The sequence below is a fragment of the Geotrypetes seraphini genome, chromosome 9, assembly GCF_902459505.1.
Source record: "Geotrypetes seraphini chromosome 9, aGeoSer1.1, whole genome shotgun sequence".
Lineage (NCBI taxonomy): Eukaryota > Metazoa > Chordata > Amphibia > Gymnophiona > Dermophiidae > Geotrypetes > Geotrypetes seraphini.
The window spans coordinates 27,185,389-27,211,061 of record NC_047092.1 but is presented as its reverse complement, the minus strand read 5'-3'; the positions used below and the strand labels follow the sequence as shown (position 1 = coordinate 27,211,061).

The window sequence follows — 25,673 nt, the reverse complement described above, 5'->3', positions numbered from 1 at the left end:
TTGAGTCTGCACAAGTATTTCCATGCCACAAGTGTTTCCATGCTCCAGCAATGTTGTTCTAACTGCAGTCGTCATTTGGGATTTCCTTTCTCCAATTACTTCCTCAGTATTCAAAATTGAGTTTGATTTTTGCCCTGATTGTAAAAAGAAAATGTGTATCATGGACACACACACACGATATGTATGTCTGACTTAATCATAACATTGAAAACTGTGAATAATGCAGTTAAATGTCACCAAGAGCCTGCAAGATCAGAAGCCAAAAACTGAGATGACTTAGAAGAATAGCAGCCAAATTATAATAATGAGTGTTATCCCAGGACAAGCAGGCAGCATATTCTCACATGTGGGTGACGTCATCCACGGAGCCCCGATGCGGACAGCTACAAAAGCGCTTTTGCTTTAAGAACTTTATAAAGTTCGTGATTGACCACATGGCGAATGCGCGAGTGCCTTCCCGCCCGATGTAGGCACGCATCTCCTCAGTTTTCTGCGGAGCTACAAAGTCATGTTAGAACATTCTGAGTGTTTTTATTTTGCCTTCCCGCTCGCAAAAAATTTGCTTTTTTCATATTATTCCTTTTGGGATTTTTTTTTTCCTTCACCAAAGTGTGCGGGGACAATTATTTCTCTCCACTCGATCAAAAGCGGAGTGGAGAGAAATGACTGTCCCTGCACACAGTGGCTTGGTTTTTGAAGTCACCTTATTGAATCACTCATCACTAAATCAGATATTGTTTGTATATTATAAGAGGGCAATTACAAACAGCATTTTACATTAAGGAAAAGACCCCTGAGGCAGGCCTCGCGGCTGAAACACGTACTTGTCAGGTCTTGAGTGAATAAAAAGATTGAGCACCACAGGTCTCCCCCCTTTGTTTTTCTTTGCTCTGCCTTAAGGTGGTAGTATCTCCTGTTATCCCAGGACAAGCAGGCAGCATATTCTTAACGCATGGGTGACGTCACCGACGGAGCCCCGGTACTGACACTTTTTACTAGAAAGTTCTAGTTGGCCGCACCGCGCATGCGCGAGTGCCTTCCCGCCCGACGGAGGAGTGCATGGTCCCCAGTTTCTTTGTTTCGCGGAGCGAAGAAGTCGCATGTGGTTTCAACGGCCGTTGAAAACATCCTTTTTGCCTTCCCGCTCGCGTTTTTTCTCGTTTTTTCTCTTTTTCCCACTTCGGGTTCTCTTTTTCTTCAAATTAAAAAAAAAAAAAAAAATCTCTCGATTTTCTCGATTTTTGAAACCGGCCCCAGCGGGGCCTGTTGTCACCATACAGGCCTCCGGTTTTGATTTTGCAGAGGCCGTGTTTCCCTTCATGCCCCCGCAACCGGGCTTTAAGAAGTGCCAGCGGTGTGCACGCCCGATCTCCCTCACTGACCCACACAATTGGTGCCTACAGTGTTTGGGTCCAGAGCATCGGGCTGACACCTGCACCCGCTGTGCCACTCTTAAGAAACGTATTTTAAAGAATCGCCAGATCCAGCAGAACATCCTTTTCGGTACCGGATCTGCTATGGAGCCTGCCGCGACGTCGACGGTACCGCAAAAGACGGCACCGACTACTTCGACGACGCCCGATCTTTCCTCGGGGTCGCTGGCACCAGGTAAGCCAGCTAAGAAGCCTTCCACCTCCCTTGAGCGCCCACCTGCCACAGTGGCGACGCCGGTCCTCCCGGCCTCACGCCGACCCCGCAGACGCTCCGCCCCGATCTCGGTGAGCGCCTCGTCATCGGCCTCCTCATCGCCGGGGCGTGGAGCAGCACCTATGGAACCGAAAAAGAAAAAAGCGGTTCCGGTGCCACCCCTGGATGACCGCATCGCGGCCATACTCCAAGACAAATTGCAGGAACAGCTGCAGCAACAACTCCAGTACCTGTTACCGACCCTTTTGGCACCACTCCTTTCGGTACCAGACCGGCCCGAGCCTCGCACCGTCCCACCGGTGTCCACTCCCTCGGTGCCACTCAACACTTCCATGCCAGTCCTCTCGGCTGAACCACTCCGTGCTCATCCTGTAGTTCAGACCCGCGCTGCAGCCGAACCTCCTCGGGACCAGGAAGGGCACCGGTCTCCCCGGGACCGAGAACGGCACCGCTCTTCCCGGGACCGGGATCAGCACCGGTCTTCCTCTCCTGGTACCGTCTCAATGCGCTCTGGCAAGTCTCTTTCTAAGACCCACCACACCGAGCCTTCCATCCCGATATCTCGGCGGGCGAACACTGATATCAGAGACCCGGACTTATGGGAAGAATCCCCACCCGGTACCGAGGAGGACGCATCGTCAACAGACGAGGAACCCTCAGCGCCCGATACCACTTCTAAGCCTGAGCAATCCTCTTTCACCAGGTTCCTCAAGGAGATGTCGGCGGCTCTTTCTATTCCTTTAGAGTCCGACTCTAAAAAGTCTGGATGCCTTGGATTTTGAACAACCTCCCAAAGAATTTCTCAAGTTACCCGTCCATGACATACTGTGGGAAACTTTTTATAAAAATTGGGAGAATCCACTCACCGTCCCCGGAGCCCCTCGTAAGCTAGATAGTCTATACAGGGTCATCCCAATTCCGGGTTTTGACAAACCTCAATTGCCCCATGAGTCTCTCCTGGTTGAGTCTACATTAAAGAAAACTCAGGGCTCCAGTGTTTATGCCTCCACCCCTCCTGGCAGAGAAGGCAAAACGATGGATAAGTTTGGCAAACGCCTTTATCAAAATGTGATGCTGGCCAATAGGGCGAACAATTACACATTTCACTTCTCATTTTATATGAAGCATCTTGTACAACAACTATCCGCCCTACAAAAATACATCCCTGAACGCAAAGTTCCACTCTTTCAACAACAAATTTCCAGCCTCCTTCAACTGTGGAAATTCATGGTGCGCTCTATTTATGATTCATTTGAGCTGACCTCCCGAGCTTCTGCCATAGCTGTTGCCATGCGGCGTCTGGCCTGGCTGAGGGTATCTGATCTGGACATCAACCACCAAGACCGCCTAGCTAACGCACCCTGTCTTGGGGATGAACTTTTTGGGGAGTCCCTGGATTCAACCACCCAGAAGCTCTCAGCCCATGAGACCAGATGGGACACTCTGGTGAAACCTAAAAAGAAGGCTCCACCTGCTCGTCCTTACAGACCGCAGTCCTCTTACCAGCGCAGGTTCTCAGCCAGACCTCTCAACCCGCCCCAGCAGCAGCCTCGGAGACCTCGTCAGCAACAACACACTCAAGCTCGCTCTCAATCTCACCAACCTGCCAAGCCTCTTCCTCCGTCAAAACCATCTCAGCCCTTTTGACTCCTTTCTCCAGGGCATAGCCAGTCTCCCACCATCATTACCTCTCCCTCAACCCATCGGAGGACGCCTTCAACTCTTCCTCAACCGTTGGGAGGTCATCACATCAGACCTGTGGGTCCTCAACATCATTCACCACGGCTACTCTCTCAACTTCCAGACTCTTCCACCAGACAATCCTCCAATAGAGTCTGCGTCTCAATCCTCCCAGTCCCTTCTCCTCCTGAGGGAGGTCCAATCCCTCCTTCTTCTCAATGCCATCGAAGAGGTCCCCACAGACCAAAGGGGTCAGGGATTCTACTCCCGCTACTTCCTAGTTCCCAAGAAGACAGGAGACCTTCGTCCCATCCTCGATCTCCGGGACCTCAACAAGTGCCTGGTCAAGGAAAAGTTCAGAATGCTCTCCCTGGCCACGCTTTATCCTCTTCTCTCTCAACACGACTGGCTATGTTCCCTGGACCTCAAAGAGGCCTACACTCACATTCCAATCCATCTGAATTCACATCGATACCTCCGATTTCAGATACAGCACTGCCACTATCAGTACAAAGTGCTACCCTTTGGCCTCGCATCATCGCCCAGGGTGTTCACCAAGTGCCTTATTGTGGTGGCGGCCTTTCTCAGGTCTCACAACCTCCAGGTGTTCCCCTACTTGGACGATTGGTTAGTAAAAGCACCTACGTCTCCGCTTGTGCTACAAGCCACTCAGCACACCATCTCCTTCCTCCATCTCCTGGGGTTCGAGATCAACTACCCCAAGTCGCATTTACTTCCCACACAGCGACTTCAGTTCATTGGAGCCGTTCTCGACACCACTCTGATGAGGGCGTTTCTCCCCTCCGACCGCCAATGGACCCTGCTCCACCTCTGCCGTCAGGTGCTCCTTCGTCACTCCATTCCAGCTCGGCAGATGATGGTCCTCCTGGGCCACATGGCCTCAACGGTCCATGTGCTTCCTCTGGCGCGACTCCACCTCAGGACACCTCAATGGATTCTAGCCAACCAATGGTCACAGACCACGGATCCTCTTTCTCATCCCATCTCTGTGACATCGTCTCTTCAGCAATCTCTTCAATGGTGGTTGAACTCCTCCAATCTTTTCAGGGGTCTACTTTTTCATCTACCCCCTCACTCCATGATCATAACCACAGATGCCTCCCCCTATGCATGGGGAGCTCATCTGGGAGAACGTCGCACTCAGGGACTCTGGACCCCTCAGGAGCGTCAACATCACATCAATTTCCTGGAACTCCGGGCCATGTTCTATGCCCTCAAGGCCTTCCAGCACCTTCTCTATCCTCAGGTTATACTCCTGTGTACAGACAACCAAGTCGCCATGTACTACATAAACAAACAAGGCGGCACCGGATCTCCCCTCCTCTGTCAGGAGGCCATCCGCATCTGGACCTGGGCTACGGCCCGCAGCCTCTTCCTCAAGGCTGTCTATATCCAGGGCGAACAGAACTCCCTGGCCGACAATCTCAGCCGCATCCTTCAACCTCACGAGTGGACCCTGGATCCTCCCACACTCCGCTCCATTTTTGCTCAGTGGGGCACTCCTCAGGTGGACCTCTTTGCAGCTCCTCACAACCATCAGCTACCCCAGTTCTGTTCCAGACTCTTCTCTCCTCATCGTCTGGCCCTGGATGCATTCCTGCTCGACTGGACGGATCGGTTCCTCTATGCCTTTCCTCCACTGCCTCTGATGTTGCGGACATTGTTCAAACTACGCAGGGACAGAGCAACCATGATTCTCATCGCCCTTCGGTGGCCTCGTCAACATTGGTTCTCCTTCCTGCTCCTGCTCAGCTCCAGGGAACCCATTCCTCTGCCTGTGTTTCCTACTCTACTTACACAGCAGCATCAGTCTCTACTGCATCTCAATCTGTCTTCGCTCCACCTGACAGCTTGGTTTCTCTCAGGCTGACCTCTCCAGAAAATCTGTCTCAGCCTGTCCGTCGGATTTTGGATGCCTCCAGGAGACCAGCCACCCTCCAGTGTTACCATCAGAAGTGGACCCGGTTCTCCTCTTGGTGTCTACTACATCACCACGATCCCACCTCATTGGCGGTGGAAACTGTCCTGGACTATTTGCTCTCTCTATCCGATGCTGGACTCAAGTCCACCTCAATCAGAGTCCACCTCAGTGCCATCACTGCGTTTCATGAGCCTATCCTTGGAAAACCTCTCACGGCTCACCCTCTGGTTTCCCGGTTCATGAGAGGCCTCTTCAATGTCAAACCACCTCTGAAGCCTCCTCCAGTCGTCTGGGACCTGAATGTGGTTCTATCGGCTCTCATGAAACCTCCGTTTGAGCCTCTTGCCACAACCTCCCTCAAATTTCTTACATGGAAGGTGCTTTTCCTCATTGCCATCACCTCTGCCAGGAGGGTTAGTGAGTTGCATGCACTGGTTGCCGACCCACCTTTCACTGTTTTTCACCATGACAAGGTGGTTCTGCGTACCCATCCAAAATTCCTTCCCAAGGTGGTCTTGGACTTCCACCTCAACCAATCCATTGTGTTGTCTGTCTTTTTCCCTAAGCCCCATTCTCATCCTGGGGAACAGGCGTTGCACACACTGGACTGTAAGCGTGCCCTTGCATACTACCTTGACCGTACCAGGGCTCACCGCTCGTCTCCTCAGCTCTTTTTGTCCTTCGACCCTAACCGCCTAGGTCGCCCTGTCTCTAAACGGACGCTTTCTAACTGGCTTGCTGCCTGCATTGCGTTCTGTTATGCTCGGGCCGGTCTCTCACTGGAAGGTGCTGTCACGGCCCACAGGGTCAGAGCTATGGCTGCTTCTGTGGCTTTCCTCCGTTCCACGCCCATCGAGGAAATCTGCAAGGCTGCCACTTGGTCCTCAGTTCACACGTTCACTACTCACTACTGTCTGGATACCTTCTCCAGATGGGATGGGCACTTCTTCCAATCTGTGTTACACAATTTATTTTCCTAATGGCCAACCATCCCTCCTCCCTCTCTGTTTGCTTGGAGGTCACCCATGCGTTAAGAATATGCTGCCTGCTTGTCCTGGGATAAAGCACAGTTACTTACCGTAACAGGTGTTATCCAGGGACAGCAGACAGATATTCTTACGACCCACCCACCTCCCCGGGTTGGCTTCTTAGCTGGCTTATCTTAACTGGGGACCACGCACTCCTCCGTCGGGCGGGAAGGCATTTGCGCATGCACGGTGCGGCCAACTAGAACTTTCTAATAAAAAGTGTCCGTACCGGGGCTCCGTCGGTGACGTCACCCATGCGTTAAGAATATCTGCCTGCTGTCCCTGGATAACACCTGTTACGGTAAGTAACTGTGCTTTTGGGTGGGATATGTATATATGCAGTCCATCACTCCAATAAAGGTTTTAGAGCTTTAATTTTCTCTGGCCCAGGCTCATTCTGATGACATTGCCCATGTGTTTAGACTGCATATCCTGCTTCTCCATGGAAGAAATGATTTAATTAATGATGGTATAGAAGAACTGTTTAATGTTCAAAAAGAGCAGCACACTCTTCTTAAACTTATACAGTAACTTGATGTATGGAGTCTCCTATTTAATTTTCTGTTCTAAAATTTGTATTTGTGTTTGATATATTAATTTGATAATTTTTTTAATAGGACTTTCTGCACAAGCTCATGTAGAACTTCCTTATTACTCCAAATTTCTTCTAATAGCTGCATATCTTGCTTCATACAACCCAGCAAGGACAGACAAGAGATTTTTCCTTAAGGTAATATAGGTTCATCATATTATGCTTCTCTGTTTCTATATTAATGCAGTTTGTCTAGTCTCTTTAACACTTAATGGCACTAGTACTTTAGATCCAGAACAAAAAATGTAAAGCCTAATATCAGTCATAGTTGGAGCTGGAGTTAGTGCCCAGGTGTGCATCTGGCACCTCTCCCTTCCTTTCCCTCCAGCTCAACTCCACTAACCACATGGGCACAGCACCTGTTTTCCTTCTCCCCCCAACCCCCAGACCAGATCCAGTAACTGTCTCCCTTCCCTTCATTTTCAGCCATCCAGCAGCCCAAGCAAACTCCTCCCTCTTTCGCGGATCCAACAGCCCTCGCATCCTCCCTCCCTATCGCGGATCCAACAGCCCTTGCACCCTCCCTCCCTGAACGCCGGTGGCAAACCCCCCCCCAACAAAACAAACCTCTGACTCTCCTGCGCCAACCCTTCGGCCTCCTGAGGTGGCGTACCAGCCAGTTGGAAGATTCCTGCACGCAGCGCTCCTACGATAACCTTCTTACCACCGAGTCCCTCCTTCCAATGTAACTTCCAGTTTCGCCAGTTAAGTCTTGGTTACTTAATAGAATCGCTGGCACAGCATAAAAACATAAGACTAGCCTTACTGGGTCAGACCAATGGTCCATCAAGCCCAGTAGCCTGTTCTCACAGTGGCCAATCCAGGTCCCCAGTTCCAGGCCAAAACCCAAGGAGTAGCAATATTCCATGCTACCGATCTAGGGCAAACAGTGGCTTCCCCCATGTCTTTCTCAACAACAGACTATGGCCTTTTCCTCCAGGAAGTTGTCCAAACCTTTCTTAAAACCAACTACGATATCCGCTCTTATCATAACCTCTGGCAACGCATTCCTGAGGTTAACTATTCTCTTGAGTGAAAAAATATTTCCTCCTATTGGTTTTTAAAAGTAATTCCCTGTAACTTCATTGAGTGTCCCCTAGTCTTTGTAATAATTTTTTTTTTTTTTTTTTTAAATTTCAAATATCTTTTATTGATCAGACAGAGCAAAACAAGCAACAGAGCGGTGCATCGTTATAGTTTAAAAGTTGTTAATACCACAATTTTGTTGTTATACCACAATACAAGTCTTTGTAATTTTTGACGGAGTGAAAAATCGATCCACTTGTACCCGTTCTACTCCACTCAGGATTTTGTAGACTTCAATCATATTTTCCCTCAGACGTCTCTTTTCTAAGCTGAAGAGCCCTAACCTTTTTAGTCTTTCCTCTTACGAGAGGAGTTCCATCCCCTTTATCATCTTGATCGCTCTTCTTTGAACTTTTTCTAGCACCACTATATCTTTCTTTAGATAAGGAGACCAGAATTGAACACAGTTCTCCAGATGAGGTCGTACCATGGAGCGATAAAGGGGCATTATAACATTATTAGTCTTGTTAACCATCCCTTTTTTAATAATTCCTAGCAGGGATGGTTAACAAGAGCAGAGTGGAAAATCCACCCCCCAGTGTTCCCTTAGCTCAGGCTGAGTAGGGATTATTTCAGATGCTAAAGAGGCTAAGGATTCAGTTTGGAGAGAAGACAACTGAAGGGAGATATGATAGGGGTCTATAAAATACTGCGTGGAAACTGCTTGTTTATTCTTTTCAAAAACACAAGGCCTAGGGTGCAATGAAGCTACTAAGTAGTAAATGTAAAACAAATTGTAAAAAAATCTGTTTACTAAATATTTATTTATTTTAAGAATTTATACACCGCTTATACTTAAGTGGTTTACATTCATGTACTCAACTATTTCTCCCTATCTGTCCTGGTGGGCTCACAATCTGACTAACTTACCTGGAGCGTTAAGTGATTTGCCCAGGGTCACAAGGAGCAGTGCTGGGCTTGAACCTGCAACCTTAGGGTGCTGAGGCTGCAGCCCTAACCACTAGGCCACTCCTTCACTCTAATCAAATTCTAGAATTTGTTGCCAGAGAATTTGGTAAAAGCAGTTAGCAAAGAAGGATTTAAAAAAGGTTTAGATAAGTTCCTAAAAGAAAAGTCCATAAGCCATTATTAAGATGGACTTGGGGAAATCCACTGCTTATAGCTAGAATAATTGCATAAAATCTGTTTTACAATTGGAATCTTGCCAGGTGTGACCTGGCTTGGTTACTGTTGGAAACAGGATATTGGGCTTTATGGGTAAAGAATAATTTTAAAAAGAACAGAAGATAGGGGTGGATTGGCAGAGTGGTCTTCAGAGTAGAAGAAAGAAGTTACTTCCCCTTTTTGTACAAAATGTGCCCCCCCCCACACACACACCTTTAGCATCCGTATATATGTTTCAGCAATCATACATGGCACTCTAGGAAAAATTAGTTTCTTATGTGCAAGTACTAAAAATACAATATATTGCAATCTTTGCAGAATTAAAGCTGGTAAATGACAGAGCATCAGCGGTGACTGCAGTGCTTTTTAATATTTCTTCCATGATTTTTTTTTCTCAAATTGAACTGGCAACAGAACATAGGCATTGATGAGTCTATTTCATCTAGAAATTAAGATGTGCCAAAAAAACCCCAGTGAAAAATCTCTCAATTTTACACTGTGGTAGCACCATGTACTTGCTAAAGATGTAGTGTGCACTTAAAATCCTAACACTGAAATATTTAGATTTTAAAGGTACTTTAAAATTCATTTAGGGCTCCTTTTATCAAGTCGCGCTAGCAGTGTTAACGCGCGTGACGTTTCATCACGCGTTAACCCCCGCGCTGGCCTAAAAACTACCGCCTGCTCAAGGGAGGCAGTAGTGGCTAGTGCGGCCGGCGGTTTAGCGTGCGTTAAACTGCTAGTGCGGCTTGATAAAAGGAGCCCTTAGATGTGAGCCTTCCCCAACAAAATTCACAAAGTTAATCTTGTGTCTTTACTCGGTCATGTACAAATACTAAGAGGAGTGGAGGAAAAATGTCCAAAATTCCTACTCTCCACTTGAAAATCAAAATGCCATCATGCTTAGAGCAGATGAAAGAAAAAGCCTCAGTTCACATTGAGTCTATTTATAATGCGACTCTACTTAAACAACCATCACAGGCATAAAAAACGTCTGTCCCTTTGTGCTGCAAGGAAAGATAATATTAATTTCTATGTATCATTTAACAGTGATTTAAAATAATGGGACCAACGATCGTTTCGTGGTGTAAGATCACTGCTTCAGGGCCATTTAAACCTGCCACATTGAACATAGAAAGGTATTCTTCCTCTGTCAAGCAAGCAGAGGAAGAATACAAAAATTCAAAATATTTTAGTGCACGATGTGTGCTTGCAAATCATCAAATTTAGCATGGGATGCCTCAGCATATCCCACGGTAGATGTCTCTAGTTCGCAATAAGCATGAATTAACGCATACCTTAGTTTAGTAAAAGGATCTATTGGTTTATTACTCTTGACTCAAAACCAGCATTTTGGTGTCCTTTTGCTAGCCGTTTTAGCGCATGCTAAAAATTAATGTGCAAGTTTCAAGTTTCAAGTTTATTGGTTTTTTAATATACCGACCTTCAAACAAATATCTGGACGGTTTACAATATATCTAAAAAAAGATAAAAATAAGATAAAATATTAGGTATTAAAAATAAATATGTGTACATAAATAACATAGACTGGACAAACTTGAAAGTGAGGGTAAAGGGGAGGGAAGGGAAAAGTTACATATTGAAGAAGAACTGGAGACAGTGGGGAAGGGGAAAGAACATATAGGATGGGTTGCTTTATGAAAGCGGTTGATTGAGATTAGAATGAGAAGAAAAGAAAAAAAAAAAGAGATAGAGAGTAGAACGAGAAAGAGAAAAGTGGAAAGAAAGAAAAAAAAAGTTAAGGTAAGTCTAAACTTAGCCAAAGGCGTCACGAAATAAAAAAGTCTTTAGGTTTATCTTAAATTTGTCTAGATGAAGGTCGTCACGGAGTTGCTGTGGTAAAGAGTTCCATAATGTTGGAGCAGTTACTGCGAAATTTGTTTTCCGAGTATAGTAAAAGTCTTTTATAGAAGGAATGAAGAGAAGTTTTTGGTCGGTTGACCTTAGAGTACGAGGGGAGCTTTGGGGAATAAGAAGTTTATCAAGAAATAAGGGTTGGTGAGAGTGTTTTATTTTGAAGGTGAGTAGAATGATTTTATAGGTGATACAGTGGTTAACGGGGAGCCAATGAGCCTCTTTGAGAAGAGGAGTGACATGATCAAATTTCCCTTTTTTGTAGATGAGTTTTATTGCTGTGTTTTGTATTAGTTGTAGGCGTCTGATTTCTTTTCGGGGGAGACCGTTGAGGAGAGAATTACAATAATCTAAGTGGGAGATGACTAAGGAATGGATTAAGATATTGATTGATTCGGTCTCTAAAATTGAGAGTAGTGACCGAATTATATGAAGTTTGAAAAAACAGATTTTTGCAATTGAACTGATATGGTCATGGTAAGTGAGGTCTTTATCAATGATGACGCCTAAGAGTTTTAACTTTGTTTCTATTTGTATTGGAATGGAATTAATGGATAGTTGTCCTGGTAAGGGAGCACAGTTTTTAGTTGGAATTAAGATGGCGTGAGATTTATCAATATTAAGGGAGAGTTTATTTAAGAGCCAATTGTATATAGTATCTAATTTATCATTTATGTCTTTTATGTCTGAGCTGTTTGTGGTGTTAACTGGGTGAAGGAGTTGAATGTCATCTGCGTAGGCATAAATTGTGAATCTGATAGATTGTGCTAAAGTAAGTAGAGGAGACAGGAAGATATTAAATAAAAGTGGGGAGAGAATCGAACCTTGTGGGACACCGTATGTTAGAGATATAGGTTGAGAAGTTTCGTTGTTTACTCGGACTTTGAAGCTGCATTCATTGAAGTAGGATATGAACCAAGAAAGAGCTGAGCCTGTGATACCACAGTCTTTAAGTCTGTTAATAAGAAGAGAGTGATCGATAGTATCAAAGGCTGCTGACAGGTCTAGGGAAATGAGGATGACAGATTTTTGTTGGTCATGATAGTAGTGTATCGAAGAGATAAGGCCTAACAGAGACAGTTCAGTTGAGTGTGAAGCGCGGAAGCCAGTTTGGCATGGATGTAAGGCATGGGTTTTTTCTATGAATTCTTTGAGTTGGGTTTGAATAATTTTTTCGGTTAGTTTCGAGAGTAGTGGTAGATTGGCTATAGGGCGGTAATTTTTAGGCAGAGAAGGATCTAGGTTGTGTTGTTTAATTTTTGGGAAAAGAAGGGCTGTTTTCTAAGAAAAGGGTACTAGACTGTCAGAGAGAGACTTGGATATCATTTCCCAGATGTAAGGGCCGAAGAAAGAGAAGAATTTTTTAAGGAGCAAAGAGGGAATGCTTTCCAAAGGGTTATTGGAACAGTTTAAAGTTTGAAGAATAAGAAGAAGATTAGCTTGCGAAGGCATTTTGAATTTGGAGAAAGTGCTGAATGATATTTGCGTGGAATCATTGGAATCGTGAGTTTGGAAAGAGGTAGCAGGAGGTGAAGGTCCCAGATGTGATCTGATATCCTTAATTTTTCTGTCAAAGAAAAGTGATAGTTCGTCTGCAGATGGCTGAGTAGTAGGGGGTGGGTTTTTTTTCTTCGAATATTTTGAAAGGGACTGAACAAGATTAAAAAGGGTGGAGGAGTTACGAGTGGTTGTAATGAGTTTTGAGTAATATTCTTTTTTTGCTTGTTGAATGGCTTTTTTGTAAAGAGTAGCTTTTTCCTTGAATAGAAGGTGGAAATTGTTGAGGCGTGTAGTACGCCATTTATGCTCTACGGAACGAAGTTGTTTACGAAGGAGAGCGAGTTTTTTATTATACCAAGGTTGTTGTTTTGATTTTTGAGTTTGATTTGAGATTGGATTTTTTTCTAGTGGAGGTGCCAGAGAGTCTAGTAGGGATTTTGTGGAAGTTTCCCAAAGAGAAAATTGGTGTTATAGAAAGAGCAGAGAAGTCTTCTAGGTTTAGGTCGGAGAAGGTCTGAATAGCCGAAAGGGTTATTTTATTAATGTTACGAATGGTATGGACGTGTTGGCACACGTTAGCATTTAGTGTGTGCTAAAACGGCTACCGCACCTTAGTAAAAGGACTACTTTGTGTTTGTAGCTGAACTTATTTTTTTCTATAAGCATCACTTTTCATTTGTCTGCATTAAATTTCATCTTCCATTTAGATGCCTAATCTTTTAGTCTCACAAGATCCTTCTGAGATTCCTCACAATCCTCTGCCTCTTGATTTAATAGGAAGGAACTGATTTAACATGACTAAAAATAAATTTGTATTTTTAGTTGGCATGTATAGTCACCCTTTTTGTCTAGAATTTTTTTATTTTTATATTTTCTAATGGGAAATGTATATATACTCTGGGGATGATTCTCCAAACTGGGTCTGGTAACCAAATTGTTAAAACATATTTTATTAGTCCAGATCTTCTAATCTATTTAATATTCTGACTAACTACAGAATTATATAACTTAAAAAATATTCATAGTGGTTTTTTCTTATTTTTCAGCACCATGGGAAAATTAAGAAGACAAATTTTCTGAAAAAGCATGAAAAGGTATTTTAAGTTTCTATTTTAATAGAACCATTTTTCAAGGGTTTGTTTGTTTTTTGAGAGGAGAGGTGTGAAGGAAGTAGGCGGGGCCTAAAGTTTACTCCTCTTATCTTCCTTTGGGATTTCAACTCAGTAGAACTTGTCTTTACTGAATTATAGAATCATGAGTCTCCATTTGCAACCTCATTTTTGCCAGGCTAATATGTATTTTTATCAGATCTTTTCATCAGTTCTTTTTTGTCTACCACTTATTAACTGAGATCCACTAAAGGAGCAATTCTACAAAGCAGCGCCTCCTTTTCTGTGCCCTGCCACACTTTGGAGAATGTCAGTTGTTCAACAGATACAATACTAGTGCAAACCCAAATCTCTGGGTGCATCTGTTAGCATTCTATAAGATGCATGCCCTTTTCCCACCACTTGTACTCACCCTTTGCATTTGTACACTAAAGCCCAGATTCACTAAAGATAGCGATTCAATTGCTGTTGGCCGATTTTGAAACAGCGATTGATTCACTATCTTTTTTTGCATGCAAACTCCCCCGACTCACTCAGTGAGCAATTGAGTTGCTGCAGAGCCTTGACAGTAGTGACAGGAGAAGCAGCCTAATGTCACTGCTGTCGGGGCTTCTGTTGCCTGCCCGCCAAACTTATGGCAGGAGGGATGCCCAGTCCCTCCTGCCATTGGCCTCCTCCTCACCCACCCACAACCAGACGAACTTATGGCAAGAGGGATACCTGGTCCCTCCTGCCATTGGCCCCCCTACTCCCCAGACTGCGGCCGGCTGAATACCTCCCCACCCACTGAACACCCACGCTTAAAAATATGGCAGAAGGGTTGCCCACTCCCTCCTGCCATCGGCCCCTCTCCTTCTCCCCCCTCAAACAGATGGCAGGAGGGATGCCCACTCCCTCTTGCCAGCGGACGCCACTTCCCCGTTCCTGTAAAAGTTGGGAGCAGGAGGGGTGCTCAGTCCCTCTTGCTCCTCTGGCCTCCTGCAACACAATGTGGACCTTAGGCCCTGCCCCAGTGCATTATGTGATGCACGGGGAGGGGCCTAAGGCCCTGATTGGCTCAGGTACCTCGGGCTCCTCCCTTGGGAGGGGCATGAAGCGCCTGAGCCAATCAGGGACTTCCTTAGGGATGAGTCTAAGGAAGTCCCTGATTGGCCAGAACAATGGCCATTTAGTGAATCGGGTGGGTAAAACATAGAAACATAGAAACATAGAAATAGACGGCAGATAAGGGCCACGGCCCATCAAGTCTGCCCACTCCAATGACCCTCCCTATCTATCTTTGCGGATAGATCCCACATGTTTGTCCCATTTGGCCTTAAAATCTGGCACGCTTCTGGCCTCAATAACCTGAAGTGGAAGACTATTCCAGCGATCAACCACCCTTTCTGTGAAGAAGAACTTCCTAGTGTCACCGTGCAGTTTCCCGCCCCTGATTTTCCACTGATGTCCCCTTGTTGCCGCGGGACCCTTGAAAAAGAAGATATCCTCTTCTACTTCGATGCGACCCGTGAGGTACTTGAATGTCTCGATCATATCTCCCCTCTCTCTACGTTCCTCGAGTGAGTAGAGCTGCAACTTCCCTAACCGCTCCTCGTACGGGAGCTCCTTGAGTCCCGAGACCATCCTGGTGGCCATTCTCTGGACCGATTCCAGTCTCAGTACATCCTTGCGGTAATGTGGCTTCCAAAATTGTACACAGTACTCCAGGTGCGGTCTCACCATGGATCTATACAGTGGCATAATGACTTCCGGTTTACGGCTGACGAAACTCCTGCGTATGCAACCTATGATTTGCCTTGCTTTGGATGAAGCTTGCTCAACTTGATTTGCAGACTTCATGTCTTCCCTGACAATCACTCCTAAGTCTCTTTCTGCTTCAGTTTTTGTCAAGATCTCGCCATTTAGGGTGTAAAGTTTGCGTGGATTTCGGCTTCCCAGGTGCATGACTTTGCATTTTTTGGCATTGAAACTGAGTTGCCAGGACCTAGACCAGTGCTCCAGTAGAAGTAGGTCATGCATCATGTCATCTGCCATTGAATTATTGTCTGTTGTGCTCTTGTTCACTACATTGCTTAGCTTGGCATCATCGGCGAATAAAGTTATTCTTCCTCGGAGCCCTTCTGTCAAGTCTCCTATGTAGATGTTGAACAAGATCAGGCCCAGGACGGAGCCCTGTGGCACTCCACTTATCACCTCTGACATTTCGGAGGGGGTGCCATTCACCACTACCCTCTGAAGCCTACCTCCAAGCCAGTTCCCAACCCAATTTGTCAATGTGTCGCCCAAACCTAAAGAACTCATCTTGCTTAGCAACCTGCGGTGTGGTACGCTATCAAATGCTTTGCTGAAATCTAGGTAGACAATGTCCAGGGACTCACCAGCATCCAGCTTCCTCGTCACCCAGTCAAAGAAGCTGATCAGGTTGGATTGGCAGGATCTCCCCTTAGTAAATCCATGCTGGCGGGGATCCCTTAGTTTCTCCTCGTCCATGATTCTATCCAATTGGTGTTTGATTAGGGTTTCCATTAGTTTGCTCACTATCGATGTGAGACTCACTGGTCTGTAATTTGCCATCTCCATCTTGGAGCCTTTCTTGTGGAGTGGGATGACGTTAGCTGTCTTCCAGTCCATCGGGACGTTACCTGTACTAAGGGAGAGATTGAAGAGCGCGGATAGCGGTTCCGCTAGGACATCACCCAACTCCCTGAGCACCCTAGGGTGTAGGTTGTCAGGCCCCATTGCCTTGTTGACCTTGATTTTTGACAGCTTGCAATAGACGCTGCTGGGTGTAAACTTGAAATTACTAAACGGGTCAACTGATTTAACCCTTGTCTGTGGCTGAGGGCCGATTCCCGGCGCCTCGCGGGTGAAGACTGAGCAGAAGTATTTATTTAACAGTTGGGCTTTTTCCGAGTCCGTTTCTACATAGTCTCCGTCTGGTTTTCTTAGACGTACTATCCCTCCCGAGTTCTTATTTCTGTCACTGATATACCTGAAGAAAGATTTATCTCCTTTCTGGATGTTCTTTGCTAGAGACTCCTCCATGCGGAATTTGGCCTCCCTAACTGCTGCTTTGACGGCCCTTGACTTGGCCAGATATTTTACTCTAGAGTCCTGTGTCCCTGATTGTTTGTAGGAGATGAATGCTTTTTTCTTCTCTTTGATGATGTCCGAGATCTCCGTAGAGAACCACTGTGGCTTGTTGTTCCTACTCCGTTTGCTTACTGATTTAACATAGCGGTTTGTTGCTTCCTGTATGGTGGCTTTCAGAGTTGACCACATTTCTTCCACGCTGTCGGTGTCTGCTTGGCTTTGTAGCGCCTGGTGAACGAAGTCTCCCATGTCTTGGAATTTTGTGTCTTTGAATTTGAGAACCTTGGTCATTGATGTAGATTTCGTGAAACCTTTCCTGAGATTGAACCATATCATATTGTGGTCACTGGAGGCCAAAGTTTCACCCACCGAGACCTCTGTGATACTTTCCCCATTGGTAAGTACTAGGTCCAGTATTGCCTGATCCCTTGTTGGTTCAGATACCAGTTGCCTGAGTCTTGCTCCATTCAAAGAGTTTAATAGCTTCCTGCTGTTGCCGGAAGAAGAGGAAAGTGTGACCCAATCCACATCAGGCATGTTGAAGTCACCTACCAATACTGTGTCACCTCGTAAGGTGATATTCTCTATATCTCCGATTAATTCCTTATCTAGGTCATCTTGATGTCTTGGGGGTCTGTATACTACGCCAAGATATAGGCATTTGTCCTTCCCTCTGGCCAAATTTACCCAAAGGGATTCCCCAGTGTACTGTACATCCGTGATTCTGGTGACCTTAATGTCATCTTTAGTATATAATGCTACACCTCCTCCCATTTTACCCTCCCTGTCCCGGCGAAGCAAGTTGTAACCTGGTATGACCATGTCCCACCAGTGGGAGTCTGTGAGCCAGGTCTCAGATATCGCCACTACATCCAGGTCAGCATTCCTCATTTCTGTTTCTAAGTCTAGGATCTTATTTCCCAGACTGTGGGCGTTGACGTACATAGCCCTCCACGTTGTGTATTTGTTGTATCTCAGTGGGGATGATCCCTCTTTATCAACTAGGACCCCATTAGCATTATTCGCATGTCTCTTACACTCCCTAACATTATTTGCCTGTCTCTTACACTTCATAGACCCAGAGCTAAAGCTTGAACCTGTCTCGGACTCCCCATGACTATAGTGTGCTCCTATCTCAGACTCGGTAATGTGTGTACTCTGTGGGGCTATTCCCGTTTGGGCTACTCGAGCTCCTTTAGTGCGATTTGCAACGTGTGCACTCTCTCTGGACCCAGAATTATAATGTGTACCCCGTCTAGACCCAGAATTGCTATGTATCCTCCCCCTAGACCCAAAATTGTAATGTGTCCCAGAAATATAGTATTTACTTAGCTCAGTCTCAAAAGAGTATTGGTAGCTTAGCTCGTCATGTGGGTTGTTTGTGCCCGTACCCTCCCCCAACTTACCTAGTTTAAAGCCCTGTGTAGTAGGTGGGCTAGACGGTGTCCAAGGACGTTCTTCCCCATCCTGGTCAGGTGTAACCCGTCTGGTCCCAGAAGTCCTTGCAGTGCCTCTCCGTGGTGCAGGAACCCAAAGTTCATCTCCTTGCACCATCCCTGCAGCCAGTCGTTCGCCACTGGCTGCAGTAGCATCGATCGTCACTAAATGATCGCTGACTTTAGTGAATCCAGCCCTAAGGGACTTGCACGCTGCCTTATTGCACAAAATACAGAAAAGTTGGAAGATATTTGATAGAGAAAGAGAAATTATTGTAATTGTATTTATCGTTTTGAACACTTCAGGGTATATTATTTATCTTTGGTACAGAAGAATGATTTAAATAAGAGAAAAATCAAAGGAGAGAGAAAAAATAAGATTGAAATGAGAGAGCACTGAAATGGAGACCATTTCTTTTGAGTCTCAGTTTCTCCGACACAGCTTGGAAAGCGAGGTAGAAAATGGCCATTTTCTACCTCGCTTTCCAAGCTTTGTCGGAGAAACTGAGAGACCCAGCGCAGTCGAGTTCCTGAAGAAGGGGGTGTGCACCCCCGAAACGGAGTCCCGTAGGACGAAGCCATCTTTTGCTGACTGCCTACACACGGAGAAGCTAAGTTCTTCTAGTTTGTGTTCAGCTTGGTTAGATTTGGACACTCATTTTCCTTTTGGCCCCATGATTGGGGGATAGAGACTAATTTCAACTTAATCCATTGGTGTGTTTTTTTATTTAATCATATTTTTTCACACATACTGCACTTTATTGTTGCACTTTATTTATTCACTTATTATGCGGAGAGAGCCCGGGGATGTTTCGCAGTTAACACTCTTCTGGGTGCAAATTCGCGTCAGCTTTTCCCTGGGGTTTCCCAGTGGTGGCTGTGTGACTGAGGGCTCTCCCGCTTAAGCATTTATTAATTTCTAACACAGTTGATTGAGTGTTCAGTTGGTCTATGTCTCCTTCCCCTAGTCATTTTCCTCTCTTGGGGTTTGGGAGGTTTTTTCTAGTTTAGAATGTATGATTAGCATTTCATCTAATTTTAATAAAACTTGGAAACTTGGCAACAGATTTCCCTAAATCTTTCCTCCCCTGAGGAAATGTCCATCTTATTTCTCCAGGCAAATTCAGGAACTCTTTCCTTAGATTCCGAAAACAGGGAGCAGCCAGAAAATTCCTCCAAGAAAAGAAAAAAGCTCACTCCTCAAATTATAAGCTTGTAGCAGATTTGTGAGTTGGCTCACCCAGCTCTTCAATAAATTATTTAGTTTCAGCAGGCCCTTCAGTTACCAGTGGCTCTATGTCATGGCTTTTTCCTTTCTCTCCCATAATGGCCTGATTAAGAATAGCCTTACTGGATCAGACCAATGGTCCATCAAGCCTAATAGCCCATTCTCACAGTGGCCAATCCAGGCCCGTAGTACCTGGCCAAAACCCAAGGATTAGCAACATTCCATGCTACTAGGGCAAGCAGTGGCTTCCCCCATGTCTTTCTCTATAACGGACTATAGACCTTTCCTCCAGGAAATTGTCCAAACCTTTCTTAAGGCTAGTTCACTGTCAGGTGGGATATTCAAGAGTGACTCAGAAGTTCTGGGCTGGACTGTAGAAGGAGTTAGCAGCTCTTGTTGTGGGTAGGTACTTTTGCAACCCCTGGGTCTCCTCTCCAGTCCAGGATTTACACCTATAATACCTAGAAGGTGTGTAGTCAAGCTTATACTAAAATCAGGGCGTTTCATCTGCTCCGATCACCTTCTTTTTATAGGTGGGGGAAGCAATGCCTGAGCTCTAGGTCTGAGCTGTGTTCTTAAAAGAATAAACCCGTGTTTCCTCTGGGGTTTAAACCCATTCTGCCCAGCCTGTCTCCTGGGGTAGCTTTTCTACGAAGTTCAGGACTCTCACTGTCACAAAGAATTAGGGCATTTTTCCTTGGAACTTGCTATATAGAAAAGTTACTTGACTTTTCTTCTCTTCCTTCTTTCCTCTCTCGCTCTTTGGTAAGGCTATTAACTGGACTGTTTAGCTGAAATTTAAGTCTTGTGTGTTAATTAATTGCTGGTGGGTAGGTACTTGTAAAATGCAGATTTTCTTAGGTCTGAGGTTGTTTGTACAAATTTTGGTTGATTTTCAGCTGCCTTGACTACTGGAATCTGGGGTAGTTAAGGAATTACTGTAAACAGGGGTCACAGGAGGAACATAAGTGTAAAGAGAGGGTATGTCAGTACAAAGATTTTGGGTTTTTTTAACCTTTTATTAGACAGGATACACACTATGCATTATATATGTATCTTTTTGTTTGTAATCAGAAAAAAATCAATAAACCAGTAAGAATGAGTAAAGGAATAGCAGCCTGATCCACTGTAACCAAAGAACTAAAGAGAGAAAGGATCACACAAGATAGGTTTTATGATCTTTCTAGGCCCAATATGTTTTCCACACTTTGCGATAAAGCATTATATCTATCCTTAAAAAATATAAGATAACTTTGATAGAGAAGTTATTTTAACCTCTTGTGCAGTCCAATGATCAAAAGATGGTACAGTTTTCCAAAAAATGGTGATAGTATTCTGTGCCACATTTCAGATGGCTGGCTAGATCTGTATCAACACCCCACCCCACTTTCTGTATCTCCAGATCCTGTGTATAGCATTGCCCAATAAACAATATGAGGGCCAAAGTAAAAGACTGGCCCAGAATGACCTGAATCTTATCTGTTAAAAAAAAGCTGAACCATTGGGCAGGACCATCACATATGTAAAAATGTGTCTTGACCATTACACCCTGGCCAACAGTGACCTAAGGTGGACCCAGCATGACATGCTTAAAAAGAGGGGTATGAAACACATGATGAGCTAAATTGTACATGAATTCTACTCTGAAGCAACACATAGACACCAAATGGACAATGGTCCATATAACCAGGGCTAAGGAATTGGTAGATAAATCCTTCGTTTCCGACTCCTCTGTTTCTGGTAGCCACGACTCCGCCTCCAGGTACCCAAAATTGTCTCCGACTCCTCGATTCCACAGCCCTGCATATAACCTCCCAATCCAACCAATCTAAATCGAGGGCTAAATCAGAATTCCAAGGGAGATTAAATCTAGCAAGATATAATATAGATGAGAAATCCTTTTGTGGGCAGGCTTAGAAGACCATATGAATCTCTCCTCAGGAGTGTGCTGCCAAAAACGCCATTCCCAATCCTATAAGTGCCGCAAGGCAGCGGTTATGTGCTCATAAATGAACCGTGATTACATAATTCTGGCTTGTTCAACAATCAGAGATGCTAAATCTTTAAGAAGGCCTCCGCTCATCAGTTGCCAAACAAAATGCAATCTGAAGTTCTCCCAAAGTCTGATTTTGAAGAAAAAAGCTGCACCAGAAAGAGAAAGTTTTGCAAATCACAGCAGTTGGGGATAAGAGCTTGCCCAGAATATGCAATTGACGATGAACTTGCTGCTAGATCTTAAATCTGTGTGCCACCGTAGTACATGTCTGCAGGATACGCCAAATGCCCAATGTAAGAGAGTGGGTAAATAATAAGAGAGAGAGTGTGAACTCTTCTGTCTGAACTTTCTCTAATTATATCCCATCTGTAGAGTCAGAATCCTTCAGCCAGCATATCCTACAACATGTCTTGATGCCCAGTAATACAGTTCTAAGTGAGGTAGCTCCATGCCCCCATTCTCTTCCAAACAACATACTATAGATTAATATGAGGGCTTTTCCGATTCCTATGAAAGCTAAAGAATTGACAGTTAAGTGAACAAAAGATTGATTTTTGCCTGGAGAGGAAAAAGGTGCTGGTATAAACTGATGGAGTAGGAAAGAGTATTGTAGTTAGACTGTGAATGGGTGATGGAGAGCTTGTGTTGGAGAGCAGGGGGAAGAGCAAGAGAACAGGAAAAACAGGGGCATTTGAGACTTGTGGTGGAGCAGAAGAGCTAGGAAGGGTTGAGCCTAGGTGGCAGAGAGAGAACTAGGGAAAGAGTTGACCTTGAGCTGAACAAGAGGTAGAGAACAAATGGGAAGAATGACTGTGAGATGAGGGGAAGGGAAAGATCAAGCCTGCAAAAGGTTCAAGCCAAAGGGGAAAAGAGCTGGGGATGGTTGGGCTTGGGAGAGTGAAGACAAAAAAGAAAATCCAACAAATCTGCAGTGAAAATACGGTAAACCAAAGACAAAGAAAGGAACTGCAGACATGTACAAGATACAGGCAAAGTTTATTTTTAACAAACAGATTGTTGCATACAACTAGACACTTTTTACAAAATATGGGGCCCAACACGGTCCGTGTTTCAATCAACACGTCTTCTTCAGGGGTCCCATAAGATGGTGGTATCAAAGACATGCAACAATTATGCTTGATCTGTATGTATGCTGTGTACTTTAGCGATCAAAATATGCTGCTGAAAAAACTAAACTAAAGCAGTAACATAACAGAATGTTGGGTTGATTAAGATTTGGGATCAGGTGGAGGAGGTGAGGGTACAAAAAAGTGTAGGACACAGAGAATTCTAATTAACATTTTTGAGCAGCATGGGACAAATGTTTGGGGATGAAGAGGGAGCAGTAGGATGAGGGGGAATGCAGCAGAGAGAGGTGAAAGGAGAGATAGCATAAAGGGGATAGGAAGGAGAGCAATCTGACCCTCCCAAACTATTTGCTCACCTGTTCCAACAACCCTGCTGCAGACTGAAATGAGAAATGAATGGGGTAATGAGGAGGAGCTGGGAGATGAACATGGCAAATGAATATTGGCAGATCTTTAAAACATTCTTATCTTGAATTCCTTTGTCCTTTAGAGCAGTGTTTCTCAACTTAGTTCTGGAGTTACCCCCTTTCTAGTCAAGTTTTCAGAATATCCACAATGAATATGCATAAACTTGATTTGCATGCACTACCTCCAGCATATGCAGATTTCTTTTACGCATATTCATTGTGGATATCCTGAAAACCTGACTAGAAAGGGGGTAACTCCAGGAATCAATTATTGCCAGCCAACTCTCAAGTTACTTGTAGAAGTTTTCCATCTTTTTACCTTTCCAGCATGGGTTCTGTCCGAATTTCAGCACAGAAACCCTTTTGGTCTCTCTCCTTTCTAAGGTCCTAGGAAGGTGTGTGCATAAATAATTTTTAAAAATTTTTTTAAATCTTTCTGATGCATACAGGAGACAGAATGACATGATGACTAGAATTTTGTCCTGTAACATTCTAGGATGATGTTTCATGGTCTCTTCTAAGCCATTTGAAGACAGAAATGCTACAGAAGAGAGAGAGATTTGAAATGGCTGTATTATACTTTGCAGTTTGAGCAAAGGACAGTCATATTACTGGGTTAGTGGAATAAAGGACTGTTAAAACATATGGTGTGAGAAGAGTTTCTTTTATTAATCATTGGTTTTAGAGTGATCTGAAGCAAATGGTTCACACCCTTTTGTTACTGTGGCTTAAAAATAGGATTCTGAATAATTAGAGGACCTAATTAACAGTTCATGGAGGTGTTGCTCTGCTTCTGCGTCATTAAGTATTTCAGTTTTTTAATTCCTTTTTTTCCTTCAGTGTGATGTATTTTTTTTTTTTAAAGGAGTTGATCATTGTGCAGTATAACTATTGTAGCTCGTACTGTGGTAAATATATTTGAATTTCCATGGATGGATTTTATGTAATAGAGAACATTAGTAATGAACATTAAAAGTTTAAATGGAGAGAGGGAGAAGAGGGGAAAAATTTATTAAACTTGCTTTTCCAGAGAAATTGTGTAATTTAAAGAGGTGTACTTGATAACTCCACTCCAATGCAGAAAAGAATCTCAAACATTGTAACAGGCCATAAACAGCTACCAGAAAACAAAAGAAGGAAAAAGCCTCAGAACCCTCCATCACCCTGTAAAAACTGGGTGATGAATAAATGGGGTAAGGTACGTTAGATAGATTGTGAGCCCACCGAGTACCTGATCGTAAAACCGCTTAGATAACCTTGATAGGTGGTATATAAAATCCTAATAAAAAACTTGGAAAAAACCAAACAAACTTGGAAACTACACAGGCATAAAAAAACACCTCTGTCTGGGCTGATTCTAAAGCCTTATGCAATGCAAGGGTTCAAGACAACTATACAAGTGTTCAAAAAAACTAAATCAAACAAATGTCTATAATAGAGCAGGCAAGGTTACTTATCTAAATTCAGGTGATCTGGGAATACTGGCGATGGCCAGCGTTTCACTGGCATAGATATCTCAGCTACCTCAGGGTATAGTATTCCAGTCACTCTCTTAATTTTGATAAACATGACTGGAACGTCTTCTTGCTTCACATTGACTTCTATTTACAAAACTGCACTAAGGTTTTGTAGTTGACTACAAACCAACCCCTGCAGCCCTCTCCTCTCTTGCTGCCTGTAACCCCGCCTCTTGCAGCCTCTGACTGGTGCCTAACTACTGCCTGGCTGTAGCCCCTTCCAGTCAATTACGCAGGTGACCTTACAAACCTTGCTACTGTACTTATTTAAACAAAGCCCTCTCAGGGCGGAGCCCCTTTTCAAACTTGGCCTCTGTTCTGAGTGACCTCTTCGTTCCCCCTGTAGCTGGTTAGTAGTTTGTTGTAAGCTCTTCTGTTCCTGTTTCCTCTGTCTTTGCTTTCCCTTCCAGCCTACACTCTAAAATTAATGCCATCCTTTGATCTCTTCTAGGAGTGACTACAAGCCAACCTCTGTAGCCCCCTCCTCTCTCATGTGCAATATAACTATTGTAGCTTGTACTGTGGTAAATATATTTGAATTTCCATGGATGGATTTTATGTAATAGAGAACATTAGTAATGTACATTAAAAGTTTAAATGGGGAGAGGGAGAAGAGGGGACAGATTTATTAAACTTGCTTTTCCAGAGAAATTGTACAGGGCAGGATGGTAAATTTTAAAATAATATTAAACCAACACGTCTATGCAGCAACACAATAGTCACTACCTGTCTTTACTGAACAGATTACAGCCTGGTATAACTACATCCCAATCATGGTTCTCCGTGTACCAAGTTTCAAGTTTCACATCTTTGTGATCACCATTATATTCAACTCATCTTCTAGCATCACATCTTCTAGATCTAGAATCTTGTTCCCCATACTTCGAGCATTAGTATATACTACTTTCCAGACATTGCCCGCTTTTCCCATCCGTGTAGAGGTAAGTGATCTACTTACCTGAGAGCTTATACTCACCTGGGGGCTTTGATCACCCTGCTCCATCACTTCTAGTTTAAAACCCTCTTCAGTAGATTAGCTAGCCTGCTGCTGAAGACACTTTGTTCCTTCTTTGATAGATGTATATCATTCCTGCTCAGTAGCCCTTGGAAAATCATCTCCTGGTCCAGGAAGCCAAAACGCTGTCGATGACACCATCCACGAAGCCACGCATTCATCTCCAGGATTCATGCTTCTCTGACCTGACCCTTACCCACGATAGGGAGGATGGACGAGAATACTACCTGCGCACCTGGCTGCTTTACCTTCTCTCACAGAGCCACAAAGTCATTTTTTTATACTTCCACAGGCAATATCATTTTTATA

The 25,673-nt window shown here is 44.4% G+C and overlaps 1 protein-coding gene across 4 annotated transcripts in view; it reads left to right on the top strand.

The window, feature by feature from the left end:
* ORC5 (origin recognition complex subunit 5) overlaps positions 1-25,673 on the top strand; it is a 144,054-nt gene that overhangs the window by 52,396 nt on the left and 65,985 nt on the right. For all 4 annotated transcript variants that reach the window (XM_033958469.1, XM_033958467.1, XM_033958468.1 and 1 more), the window contains exons 11-12: positions 6,915-7,027; positions 13,522-13,569. In XM_033958469.1, the coding sequence (XP_033814360.1) occupies positions 6,915-7,027; positions 13,522-13,569 (161 nt within the window). The remainder of the gene's footprint in view (positions 1-6,914; positions 7,028-13,521; positions 13,570-25,673) is intronic.